The 14,085-nt window shown below is 36.1% G+C and overlaps 1 protein-coding gene and 1 long non-coding RNA gene across 2 annotated transcripts; both read left to right on the forward strand.

Annotated features, from left to right (window-relative positions):
• Positions 1-242: 242 nt before the first annotated feature.
• Positions 243-698, forward strand: LOC142163112 (uncharacterized). The gene has a single exon (XM_075220364.1). It carries the CDS (start codon positions 243-245, stop codon positions 696-698), a length of 456 nt encoding a protein of 151 aa, XP_075076465.1.
• An 8,552-nt stretch (positions 699-9,250) lies between these two features.
• Positions 9,251-9,796, forward strand: LOC107795079 (uncharacterized). The gene is made up of 2 exons (XR_001650037.2): positions 9,251-9,317; positions 9,471-9,796. It is a non-coding gene; the product is annotated as an uncharacterized LOC107795079 (long non-coding RNA).
• Positions 9,797-14,085: the final 4,289 nt, after the last annotated feature.

The following is a 14,085-nucleotide window of genomic DNA, read 5'->3' on the forward strand; positions in this document are numbered from 1 at the left end:
ATTAAGTTGGTGGTTGGTGAGTACACCCTAAACGTCATTAGCGCCTATGCACCGCATGTGGGCCTAATGAGGAGGTTAAACGACGCTTCTAGGAAGGGATAGATGAGATTGTGCGCTAGGTACCACCTACCAAGAAGCTATTCATAGGAGGGGACTTAAATGGTCATATTGGGGTGACCACAGGTGGTTATGGTGAGGTGCATAGAGGCTTTGGTTTTGGGGAGAGGAACGGTGGAGGTACTATGCTGTTGGACTTTGCTAAGGCTTTCGGGTTGGTGATTGCGAACTCTAGATTTCCGAAGAGGAATAAGCATTTGGTTACTTTTCAGAATGCGGCAGCGAAGACTCAGATTGACTATCTCCTCCTCAGGAGGTGTGACAGCGGGCTGTGCAAGGACTGCAAGGTGATTCCGCGTGAGACACTCGTGATGCAGCATAGACTATTGGTGATAGACGTTGGTATTAGGTTAAAGAAGAGGAAACAAACTGCTCGGGGAACACCGAGAATCAAGTGGGGAGCTTTGACTAAGGATAAATCCCAAGAGTTGGAGTGGCGGCTGTCGGCTATGGGTTCTTGGAGAAGCAGTGGGGACGCAAACACTATGTGGGCAGCAACAACAGACTATATAAGGGCATCTGCGAGAGAGGTATTAGGGGTCTCGAACGGTGTCTCTGGTGGGCATAAAGGAGACTGGTGATTGAATGAAGTGGTCCAAGGTAAAGTGGAAGCGAAGAAGGTAGCATACATGAAGCTAGTGAGGAGCATAGGTGAGGAGAAGAGGCTAAGGTAGCTAGGAAGGAAGCTAAACTGTCAGTCAGAGAGGCTAAAACTGCGGTTTATGGTCATCTGTACAAGGAACTAGGGGAAAAGGGCGGTGAGAAGAAGTTATTCCGGCTGGACAAGTTGAGAGAGAGGAAGGCTCTGGATTTGGACCAAGTGAGATGCATCAAGGACGAAGATGGTAGGATACTGATGGAAGATGCCCAGATTAAGAGGAGATGACAAACTTACTTCCATAAACTTCTGAATGAAAAAGGGGAACAGGATATTGTGCTAGGTGAATTGGAGCATTCCGAGAGTCACCATGACTTCGGGCATTGCAGGCGTATCGAGGTTGAGGAGGTTGTGGGGGCTATGCGTAAGATGAGTAGGGACAAATCAACCGGGCTAGACGAGATTCCGGTGGAATTTTGGAAGTGTGTAGGGAGAGCGAGTTTGGAGTGGTTGACTAGGTTGTTTAAAGTTATTTTTAAGGCGAAGAGGATGCCGGATGAGTGGAGGTGGAGTACGGTGGTTCCATTGTATAAGAACAAAGGTGATATCCAAAGTTGTAACAATTATAGGGGTATTAAATTACTGAGTCATACCATGAAAGTATGGGAGAGAGTCATTGAAGCGATGGTGAGGAGGACAGTGTCTATATTCGACAACCAGTTCGGGTTTATACCAGGTCATTCTACCACAGAAGCTATACACCTTGTTAGGAGATTGGTGGAACTGTACAGAGAGAGAAAGAAGGATCTGCACATGGTGTTTATTGACCTAGAGAAAGCATATGACAAGGTTCCTAGAGAAGTTCCCTGGAGATGCTTGGAGAAAAAAGGTGTGTCGATTCCCTATATTATGGCGATTAGGGACATGTATGATGGGGCCAAGACTCGGGTTAGGACAGTAGGAGGTGACTCTGAGCATTTTCTGGTTGAAATGGGGTTACACCAAGGCTCTACGCTCAGTCTGTTCTTATTCGTCCTGGTGATGGATGCATTAATAAACCATATTCAAGGGGAGGTGCCATGGTGCATTCTATTTGCCGATGACATAGTTCTGATTGATGAGTCACAAGCCGAGGTTAACGGGAGACTAGAAGTTTGGAGACAGGCTCTTGAGTCTAAAGGTTTCAAGCTGAGCAGAACGAAGACGGAATACCTGGAGTGTAAGTTCAGCACTGAGCCGGAGGAAGTGAGTGTAGATGTGAGGCTTGAATCACAGGTTATCCCAAGTAAAGGCAGCTTCAAGTACCTTGGTTCGGTTATCCACGGGAGAGGGGAGATCGATGAGGATGTCGCACACCGTATTGGGGTAGGATGGATGAAGTGGAGGTTAGCATCCGGAGTTTTGTGTGACAAGAGAGTGCCAACGATACTCAAAGGTAAGTTCTATAAAGCGGTGGTTAGACCGGCGATGATGTATGGGGCTGAGTGTTGGCCTGTTAAGAACTCACATATCCAAAAGATGAAAGTAGCAGAAATAAGGATGTTGAGGTGGATGTACAGACACACTAGGATGGACAAGATTAGAAATGATGATATTCGGGAGAAGGTGCACATGGCTCCCATTGATGACAAGATGCGGGAAGCGAGACTGAGATGGTTCGGACATGTACAGAGGAGAAGCCAAGATGCTCCAGTAAAGAGGTGTGAACGACTGGTTGTGGAGGGCACGAGAAGAGGTAGAGGGAGGCCTAAGAAGTATTGGGGAGAAGTGATCAGGATGGATATGACGAGGCTTCAGATTTCCGAGGACATGACACTTGATAGGAAGTTATGGAGGTCGAGTATTACGGTTGTAGGCTAGGAGGTAGCTGAGTCTTGCGTTACCTTGTACTGTTGTGAGCCTAGTCTGGTAGGATTTTTGTCTGAAATAGCTAGGGGCGTTGCAGTGTCTTACTATTTTCGTTTTTCGGTGCAAGACCTATTTACTAGCCATCATTTTTGTTTTGCATTTTTCCTTCTGCATTTTATGTTCCTATTTTTCCTATGATCTCTGTGGTGAAACTAATATTCTCTCCTTTTTGTTTTTCTTATTATCTTGAGCCGAGGGTCTTCCGGAAACAGTCTCTCTACTCCTTTGGGGTAGGAGTAAGGTCTGCGTACATACTACCCTCTCCAGACCCCACTTGTGGGATTTTACTGGGTCGTTGTTGTTGTTATCTTATTTTTTATGTCTTTCTTTTTTTTTTTTTTACAAAAAAATAATTTATTTCTCTATAAAAAGATGAGTTTAAATAGAAATTGTCTACATAAGAACTTTATTTATATTTTTAATGTTTAGTTGAAATTCTTCCATATTTTTCTTTTTGCTTTATCTAATCAACCTAAATAAGTGCTCGACTTATCATTAACCGAATCAAGTATAATAACTTGACCAAAAAAAAGATAAATTTATTTTTATATTTAATTCAAATTAAAAACTTTATCTATAAATTCAAAATTATTCAGTTATATATATATATGACTAACATAGTCAAATATAAAATAAAGTTACCATATACTATTTGCATTTATTAGCTTGCCACTTGGCTTAACCACAATGCAATTATATATGGTAACGTTCTTGCTTTAATATATATATAGATTTGAAAACTTTATCTATGAATTATATATATTAAACTCTTTTTTGTTACCTGGATAACCATAGACATATATCCTATATGTTACATTTATTATTTATTTTAAAAGAAATTCGATTTATTCAAATCTAGCTATATTATTTTAAAGAACTATAATTATAGGGTTTTAAGTGTGAAAGAGTTCTATAGTTATATGGAATAATTTTTTTTTCACATTCGCATTAGTATTTAAATAATCAAAAAAGATAACAAAAGTTCCTACCATTATTGCATATGATCATTAACCGAATTAAGTATGATAACTTGACCAAAAAAAAAGATAAATTTCTTTTTTTATTTTAATTCAAATTTAAAAACTTTATCTATAAATTCAAAATTATTCTTTAATTCAAATTCAGTTTATATATATATATATATTTATCTATAAATTCAAAATTATTCAGTTATATATATATATGACTAACATAGTCAAATATAAAATAAAGTTACCATATACTATTTGCATTTATTAGCTTGCCACTTGGCTTAATCACAATGCAATTATCTATGGTAACTTTCTTGCTTTAATATATACTAGTATTAGTACTCGCGCGATGCGCGGGCAAAAATCATATCAAAATGAGCTTCCTGAAGAAGCTTATCCATATGGAACTACGCCATAAATATGTTTATCTATTTAATACTCTATTGAAAATAAGCCTCCTGAAGAAGCTTATCACTTCAGTATCCGGGTATGGATAAACATTACCCCGGTAGAAGATTATCCATATCGGGTATAATAAGCTTATCCTTTCGATAATAGGTTATGGATAAACATTACCCCGGTAGAAGATTATCCATAACGGGTATAATGAGCTTATCCTTTCAGTACTCCGTTATAGATAAACATTACCCCAGTAGAAAATTATCTATATCTGGTACAATGAGCTTATCCTTTCAGTACTCCGTTATGGATAAACATTACTCTCAGTAGAAGATTATCCATATCTGGTATAATAGCAACTTACACAACAGCTTGCAGTATCAGCTTACAGCAGCTTACAGCAGCTTGCAGTAGTAACTTACACAACAACTTCCTTTCTTCTATAAATAGCGTAGATTTCAGTTCATTATGTACATCAATTTGAATTCGAATAATATATCAGTTTCTCTCTATACTTATCTTTACTTTACCGTCTTTATTTTATAACAAATTAGTATAAATTACAGTATTATTTCTTTATACCTTGAAACAAACAGACCCTTATACCAGCTTTTACTCTTGCGTTAGCTGCCAATCTAACATTGTACTCCATTATCGAGGAAATTCTACCAAAGGAGAGAGAGAAGACAGAAGCCTAAGTTTGGAAATGAGAAAATTCGACGCGTGGCCGGTGTTTTTCCGGAGGGAATGGAGCCGCAACTGGCCGTTCCTGGTGGGTTTTGCCGTCACCGGCGCTATCATCACCAAAATGTCCCTCGGCCTCACTGGTCTGCACCGTGTTTCTCTCTTTTCTATAATCTGTTTATATATCTCAATGTCTCTGTTATGATGATTGAATCCGATTATGTTTTGGCGATGTTTGAAACTTTTGCAGAGGAGGAAGCAAAGAACTCTCGATTTGCGCAGAGGCATAAGAAGTAAGTCCTGTAACCTTAAATTGAATTTATACTGTAGATCTCTATGTTGATTCATCTTTACAGTATGAAATGTTTAAGAAACTAACAGCTTGTTTGGATGGTTGTTACGTGTTGTATTGTATCGTATTGTTACTTTTAAATATAATGTTTGTTTTGATTGTTACTTAAGTTTTATTGTATCGTATTGTTAAATCCTTTGTGACGTAACGGCGGAAGTGTCACTTTACGGAGCGACCGATTAGGTGTGGTCGCGTCGTTACCTAATTTTTTCTCTAATCTTGCTCTTTTTTATTATTAAATACTCCTACCCTATCTTTTTATCTAATAATTTTACCTAGTACCTTACTTTTTATTTATAATATTGCAAGTTTATTCTTCGTATTATTAGTGCATGACATCAAACAATACAATCTATCCAAACATTATATACATCAAAACGATACAGTAAAATACAATACAATAAAATATGATACATTATGAAACGATACATAACAACCATCCAAACAAGTTGTAAGGGCAGCTAATGAACGGAAATTTGGCTTTTAGGCTTTTATGACTATGTATAACGAGCTGTAGTTTTAAGGGGTTTCTTGTTGAGTGCAAAAGGATTGTTTATGTTTGCATTCCCGATTGTAAGTAGATGATAAAAGGTGAAACATTTTTTTTCCTGAAGTGCGCCAGAGTTTGAGGCAGAGGATTTATTTTTGTAATTCAGGAGTTACGAGTGGTCAAAGCAAGGATATGTGCCCTGAAACTATAGGATATATGAATACCTTTGTAACAACAATACTCTCAGATGTAGAAAGCCAAAATTTTTATGTAGGAAAGTCTTAGGAGTTTTTTAGGAGTAATGTAGAGGAAAAAGCTCAGAAACTCATGCTAAGAACTGCAACCGGGTTGAATAGGATACTGAGCCTAGTAACAAAAGAAATTTTCAGGTTAGAAGACAGATCGAGAGACAGGCTAGAATGTGAGTTCCAAAGGCTTGATTGCGAGCTGTAAAGAATCCAGAAGCTCTGGTTGAGTCAGGAAGAATCAATTAATGTAAGATTCAGAAGAGACTTAAATGCTAGGAGTTTGAGGTAATGAACAATTTCCCTGATGTGATACAAATCCAGTTGCCTCGGCTACAAAAAGAGATGAATTAAGGTGGAACGGAGATAATGCCAACCGTTTCTCAAGTAAATCCTACTATTTTTAGTTTGGCGAAGGAGAATGCCCTGTGGAAACATTTCTGAAAGCAATTTGGAGGACAAAAGCTCCGCCAGAAATTACTTCCTTTGGGTGGACGACCATACATGATGCCATCCTAATTCCTGACAACCTGAAGAAATGGGGCTTGATTCTTTGCAATAGAAGCTACATATTTGACCAGAAGATGGTGGTATATGTTTCTAGCTCATTTAGAGCTGTCTTGAAAAATTATGTCCCAATCAGAGTAGTCAAAAGCAAAAAGTGTAAAAAGCGCCAAGGTCTTTTAGAGCTTTAAACGCAAAGCGTAATTAAAGCGTGGGCTTTAGCGGTTTAGCCAAGAAAACCGCTAATGAAGAAAATTTTGACTATAATCAAGCCAGCATATGTGTGTGCGTGCGTGTGTTTTGTGTGTGTGTGTGGTGTTGTATGTGTGTGTTGTTGTGCCCTTAAAGACAGAACCATGAGTGAAGGTGGACACGATTTAGACAAGAGAATGGAAAAACTATAACATGTTGCTGTGCTCTTAAAGATAACCCATCGGTGAAGGTGCACACGCCTTAGCACCTTGATGCACTCTAAAGCATCAACCGAGCGAGGGATAGGGCACAACCTGGGCTTCCCCGAGCTTCACGGCGCAGTCATGCTTTAAACGATAAACAATTAATAGAATGGAAAAAGAAGCAAAGAATGAGCAAAAAAGATAATAGCATGTACATTGCATAGCAAATATGGAACGAGGGAAGCAGGATATGGGAGATGATACTATTTTACATAGCTTGGCAAATATTGAAGTAAAGAAGCAGGAAAAGCATTTAAAAGCAATGTGATAGGGCCTGACGACTGGTTTTTTTGGGGCAACCAGAACAAGCGGGTGTCTTTATTGATTTATGAGCTCTTTGTGAACTTTATGTACATCTTTGTAGTCTGCCAAGTTGGTGCTTTTGCTTCGTTATAAAAAGAAAAAAAATAAACCAAAAGGGAGATCAAAATAACTGACTGTAAAGGAACAGGATTAAGGGGTGTTGACTGTTGAGTTATTGTTCAGAAAGTGGGGGAGCAAATTTTATCAAAAAGTGTGGGAGCAAACTTTACTTTATTTGGTTGTCTCTTGGGCTATTTAAGTTTTTTTTACATGGTCTATCAAAAAATGCTTGATGTACATGGTTTATGCCTTTGGGTGCGTCTACAACAGCAACATACCCAGTGTATTCCTACAAGAGGGATTTGGGGAGGGTAGTATGTAAGCAGGCCTTACCCCTACCTTGTGAAGGTAGCGAAGTTGTTTCCGGTAGGCCCTCGGCTCAATGAAAGCATAATCACAGCAGTAATGACAAAGACTACGGAAAGAAGAGCAGTAACAACAACCAGAAAAATAACAGAACCGAAGTAAACGAAACAACAAGTAGTAAAAGAGATCTAAGACTAGGAAATATGAGAATAACAGTAGTACTACAGGTAAGAAAGGGAATTATAGGTTTGAAAGAGAAAAATGCTCGACTACTCACTAACCTACTACCCTAATCCTCGACTTCCACACCTATCTATCAAGGGCCATGCCCTCGGAGATCTGAAGATATGTCATGTCTTTCTTGATCACATCTCGCCAATACTTCTACTGCGTACCTCTACCTCTCCATGGATTCGCCATAGCCTTTGGATGCGTCTGTTCTAAAAAAATTCAGTTGACCTATATGAATAGAATTATGTTTGAGTTGACTAGAGCACCAAAATGACCTTGAGTTTTCTATGGTTTCTATTGGTGGTACTGATATTGTCTCTTTTCGTCTTCTTGAACTGAGGGTCTTTCGGAAACAAACTCTCTATTCCCTCAGAGTTGGGGTAAGGTCTGCGTACACACTACCCTCCCCATACCCCACTAGTGGAATTTTACTGGGTCGTTGTTGTTGTTGTTGATTGATATGCTTACCGACACATTAAACAAGACACGTGGATCATTTCCAGATATTGCATTTCTCAGAAAGGCGATTGCTTAGTGAATGTTTTATCATTTTTTTGTTTTATATACTCTGCATGTATGTAACTCATTTGATTAAAAAGTATTTACATGTACTTGATGTGTAGACTTCTATTTGTTGTGAATTGGAACCAACTTTGTTCGTGTACAGCTCTTGGTCTCTTTTAATGGGCTTTTTACATCACAATGATGGCCAAACAATGTTTCCTTATGGAAGATTGCTTAGGTTATTGGTTTTAAATGTTCTTCTGAATATAATTTGCCCTGACATGTTGGGCGTACTATTCTTAATGTCACTCATCTACTGTTAATTGCAAAAAAATATCATACTTCGTTTCAGCTGTAATCTCTGTCAGTATAGTGGAATGTTATGATCTTATTGGCCTAGAACTATGAGATATGCTGAGAGTAGCGGGATGAATTAGCCCACTTAAAGTCGTTATATTATCTCATTGAGGTGGGATAAAAGAAGCCTTAGATAATTTTCTCTACTCCTGCTTGAAGCTTAGCAAGACAAAAGCAATGATGTAAAAACCTCTTACTTTACCTGGATTATGTTAAAGGGTTTTTTTATATTTATTGGTCCCATTGTTATCCAATTTTTGATTAGTAAGTGAACCCAAACCATCTGATCTGAAAGCTCTGTTAAAGTTTGAAGATGCACCCTATCTCAAGGTGAAGGTGTTTAAAGTAAGATTGCCTGAACCATGTGTCTCCTTGGATTGCTCAGCTTAGAAAGAAAAGGAAAAGAGTTATGTGGTTAGAGTAACTAACATCTATTCATATCAGGAAATTTTGACCTTTTATTGCTGAAAGTCTGAAACCACCATAGTATTTGAGAGTTGCTTTTTCTGAGCTCCGAATGCTCACTGTACGTAGAAATGAATATTATTTTTCAACTGTGATAGATCCTGGTTGATATTTGTGGCGTTGAAGCAACATAAATTATTACTGTATTATTTCTTATTTATTTTGTTGGCTTCTAATGTGGAGGAAAATTTCATCTGTTTCATTCGGGTTTTGTATTAGAAACAATACTTGCTAGATTAGTAATGGATTTATCTTATGTCACTAATCTTCCAACTTGTCTAACTTGTTTTATGTGCTTGCAGTTAAATCTTGTCATGCTTAATTTTGCGGCTGAGTGGAGACTACCATGCTGGACAGCCCTTTTTTTGGTACTATTTTTTTAACTGTCGAAGACAAATTTATATTGCATAAAATGTCTCCCAAATCTTTTGGTGGAGACTAAACTCATGTTATTGGAAGCTATCATTTAACTGAAAACTGCTTTTGTTTTCTATACTACTAACTAAGGATTTATCTCTCAGAACCCTCCTTGAATGTGAAATATTCTGAGAGTTCTTTGACAATCTCCCAGTTCTATAATCACGTTCGTCTCAGTAGCAGACAGCTGAGTTCTACCTTCCATAGTTTTCTATGATGGTATTTGACTGGATCTAGAGTTTAAAATGTTTATGTGACTTGTATATTATAGTAGCAATAGTGGAACAAATAAGTTGGACTGTCTTATGCAACAAAGGTTTATGGGTTTTGGTTTCTGATCATCCCCAATTGCGTATGTACACGAATGGAAGGATGCTGATATCTGTTGTTTTCAATCCAATGAAATATGCAGACAAGGATTTCTTTCTTATTTTTGTTTGCCATATGTTACTAAATCCCCTGATCTATCAGCATTCAAGAGACTACTGCGGCAGACATCCATGCCTGTTATTGTGTCTCTTTCGGATAGACCTTATGTCACGTTCCGAAATTGGATGCCCCTGATGGGAACTTAGCGAGCCAAAATTTGATGGCCGTTGTAATTAGCGAGAATTTATTGACGAGTTTAGATGGTGACTCCATTGAATAAATCTTTTTTTTTTTTTCCGGCATATTTGAGAATTCCCTGTTTTCAAATGAAACATCCTTTTAAGTGGTGAAAAGGGGAACGAAAAGGAAAGATATATAAATTACTAAAGAGACCTGGATTTTATTCAAATAACAGATTAACATGGCGTTCTCTTTTGAATTTTTGTTGCTTAAGGAAAAATTTACCAGACCAACATGTTCCCCGAAAAATTAGTAAACATTTAAAATACGTTAAAGGACCAAATATACTCCTCTACTATTGTTTAAATTTAATAATTTGAGTTTATCCTCTTGCCGTTGGGTAAATTTGCAAATATACCCATATTTTAACAGAAAAATGATATTGTATAGTCGCTCTCAAAATAATTGCCCAAAAATGTATATTTTTTTAATATATATATATACACATTTTGTATGTTAACTAAAAAATTATACAAATTTTATACACTTTCTCAGCTACCAAATATAAATAGTTTCTGACGTGGACTAAAAATGACAGGGAAACTACTAGCTATGTTCATTTATAAGTAGCTTATTACAAAAATTGGCCAATTCATTAAATATTACTAATATTAGTCAATTAGCTATTTGTAGTAAAAAAAAGAAGAGAAAGGCCAAATTTTTACTTTCGTTTGAGTGAGCGTTGTTAGAATAGATTGGATATACCTTAAGGAGCTTGAATCTCAGTTTTGGAGTGATTTGGTGGAGTTTTGAGGTGGTTTGAATTGAAAATTCGAAGTAGAAGATGAACATGAAAAAATGATCTGTGTATCACATATGTATTATATTTGTATCAAATGTGTATCACATGTATATCCATATATACCTGTATGTGAGATACATGCATGATACACATTTGATACATGTGTCGCAGGAGAATTTTTTGAACTCAATTTTAACTATGAATTTTGATATCAAATCAGTCCAAATCACCTCCAATATTCCTCAAATTTTGTATATTGACTCATTTATATGTTTTCAATGAATTTCAACCATCCATAAAATTTCCTTTCCGTCGTTGCATATGATATTGCTAATCATGCTTAAAAATATGAAATGAGATTTTTGCGTGTGATTTTTGGGGAGAAAGAACCTTATTTATTTGAATTTTTAATTTTCATATGTGTTTTGCTAGTTTTTGTAAATTTATGATTAATGGCTAGAAGTTAGTAAGTTGAAATTTATTTGGGACATTTATGTAAGATTCCCAAAATGATAATACCCCTATTTACATAACACTTGGCAGCCTCTAGTCAAAGTCCAACCCAGAAACTAAAATCCCGAAACCGGCCTAAAACCCATGACTCGTCTCACGCGTGTAATGTTAAAATAGCACGGTCTAGCCAGTTTTCAGACTGGTCATTCAAAAATAGTCAGCGTTTGCCGAGTCATTAAAAAATAGCCACTATTTTGCTGCAACAGAGACCGGTCCAACATAATATACCCAAGTTCGGTGCACCTGTGTATGAACTTCCAGCATATTATGCTGGACCGGTATACTTTGCTGGCTCAAGTATAATATACTAAAGCCTGGAGCACCGATGCTCCAAACTCCAGTATATTATGTTAGACCGGTATAATATACTAGAACTCCTGTATATTATGCTGGAGTATTTTTCCGGATTTTAAATAGTATTTTCGTTCAGATTTATCTTTACATGAAAAGTGATTAAATATCGATTACTTTTGAAATTGTGGCTATTTTTGAATGATCGCTTGTAAATCTGGTTATTTTTGAATTTCTCCCGCGTGTAACAGGGTAAAGAATGAACTCAACCTTCCTCGCTAGCAGAGTGATGGTGGTAAACTCGACCCAGCGTTAAAATTGGGTTTCGAAAAATCAGCCATGAAATACAAACTAATCTAACATGATAAATAATAGAGAAACTTCCAGAAATTATTATGTTTTAGTGGTTATTAGCTAGTTGTAGTTACCATTTACTATATTACTTCTTATAGCTATGTTTCAGATTTTTAGAACGTATTCAATGTATTTAAGTTACTGTATTCATGAATACGATAGCATTTCTAGGCGTGAAACATGAGATTACAGCTAGACAGATTTTTGTATTCGAGTGTATTGGACTGTATGCATGGCATGAAACATGGTACTACAGTTGGACAGATTATTGTATTCGACTGTATTCACGGCGTGAAACAAGGGATTACACTATTTTTAAACAGAAAGTGAATCAATTAACATAATAGACTCCTAATATAACTCAACAAACTCAATTATAACACACAAATTTCGTATTTTCAGTTATAAAAAATATTCTCAACCGAAAAACACCCCAAAAGTATAGCAATCTTCAGAGAAATTATATAATACATATATATATATAAATTATATTAATTAAAAAAAATATATGAATACATTCATGAAATATAGAGAGACAGTGAATACAATGGAATACAGCGGGATACATTGAAATACAATGGAAACAAAGACAATGAATACAATGAAAATACATAGAACACATCGAGATACATTGGAATACAATGAAAAAAAAAAAGACAATAAATACAATGAAATACAACGAGATACATTGAAATACATTAAAATATATTAACAGAAGTATTTCTTCTGCGAATCTGGTATCCGAAGTATATCGATCAATTGGATCGCGAACCTTCTAACTACATCGATGAACGCCACAGTGAACCAGTACCCTGGCACTGTACTAAGTAGTGCAATCAAGGTTTGTGCTCTTGCAATCTTGTAAACTTCTTGAACGACATTCATGGTTTTGGCTGCTGGTATCCATCCAATTGCGCTGGACACATCTTTTTGGAATAGATTTTGGCTATAGAAAGCAATGTCCAACAAGAACCATGTGGAAGTTGTGCCGCATAGGTGCAACCCATGGCGACGGACAAATTCCCAAGAAAATAGACCAAATTTATTGGTTTCGTCCCTAGACATTTGTTTTATTTTTGCATCCCCAGGATCAATGTCAACTTGCAGTACCCTTGAGATCTGATTCGTTAAAACAAGAGAAAATGTCTATGGAGAAAGACTGGAGTTCAGAGAGAGAGATGGTGGAAAAAAATCTGAAAGAATGAGAGAGAAAAATAATACAAAGCGTATTTTATGGCTTAAGGGTAGGAGGTGACCATAAATAGATATTTTGGTATAAAAATCAAAAGGTAGCTATGAAATATAACTTTTTAAAAGGGTATTTATTTAAAATAAATAAAGTATCAACCTTTGCTATAGGAGGTAAAAATTTCTAAATAATACTATATAAACTAGTAAATTAGCCTTAAAGGAAATCAAAATATAGTTAAATAATTATTGTTAAAATTCTTATATAACTAAAAAGATATAAATCTTCTCTTATCTCAATTCTTCAACCATAACACTATTAATTAATTATATTCTCAAGGTTGATACCAAACTGGAAAAACAAAACCCAGCTCAACAAATTCAAGAGATAATGTGTTCTTAAGCAAAAAGCCAAAATATATATTCCCAAATCCCAATTACCAGTTGGTATCTCATGTTTATATTTTAAATAAGTGAAGGAGTTGTGACATAAAAAGGGAAAAGAAAATAAACCATATAAACGATCAACACATTTTGGCCATGCTCATTTGTCAGATTTGTATGTAACAAAAGATAAATGTAATAATATAGTTGTTAAGCAACAAAGTAATAAAATGTTAAATGTATCATAAATAAGTTACCTTGGCAATTATTAAAAAAATATTGATGTGGATGATCTATATATAATCGTTTTAGCGGAGGTGAAGTTGAAGTCTTCCGGGTGATGACCTTTATTCGTAAAACGAAGGGAACTTCTGTATACTCTATTGAAGATTCAAGATTAATCGAGTCTCACATGCAGCATAATAACCAAAAAAACCAAAGTTGATTTCTACAGTTAACTTAAAATCAAAGAGAAAAGTGAGAATATAAAATATAGAGATACATGAAAGACAACAAATAGTTTCAAAAACAAAAAGAGATTTACGTCAGGGGATTAGGAGAAAGAATAGAAAGAACCTTCTTTCTTGAAGCGCAAGAAAGAAAAGGAAGCAGATTATGAAAGCTAAGCATTTTTAAAG

This window comes from Nicotiana tabacum, chromosome 8 (assembly GCF_000715075.1).
Source record: "Nicotiana tabacum cultivar K326 chromosome 8, ASM71507v2, whole genome shotgun sequence".
In the NCBI taxonomy this organism is placed as follows: domain Eukaryota; kingdom Viridiplantae; phylum Streptophyta; class Magnoliopsida; order Solanales; family Solanaceae; genus Nicotiana; species Nicotiana tabacum.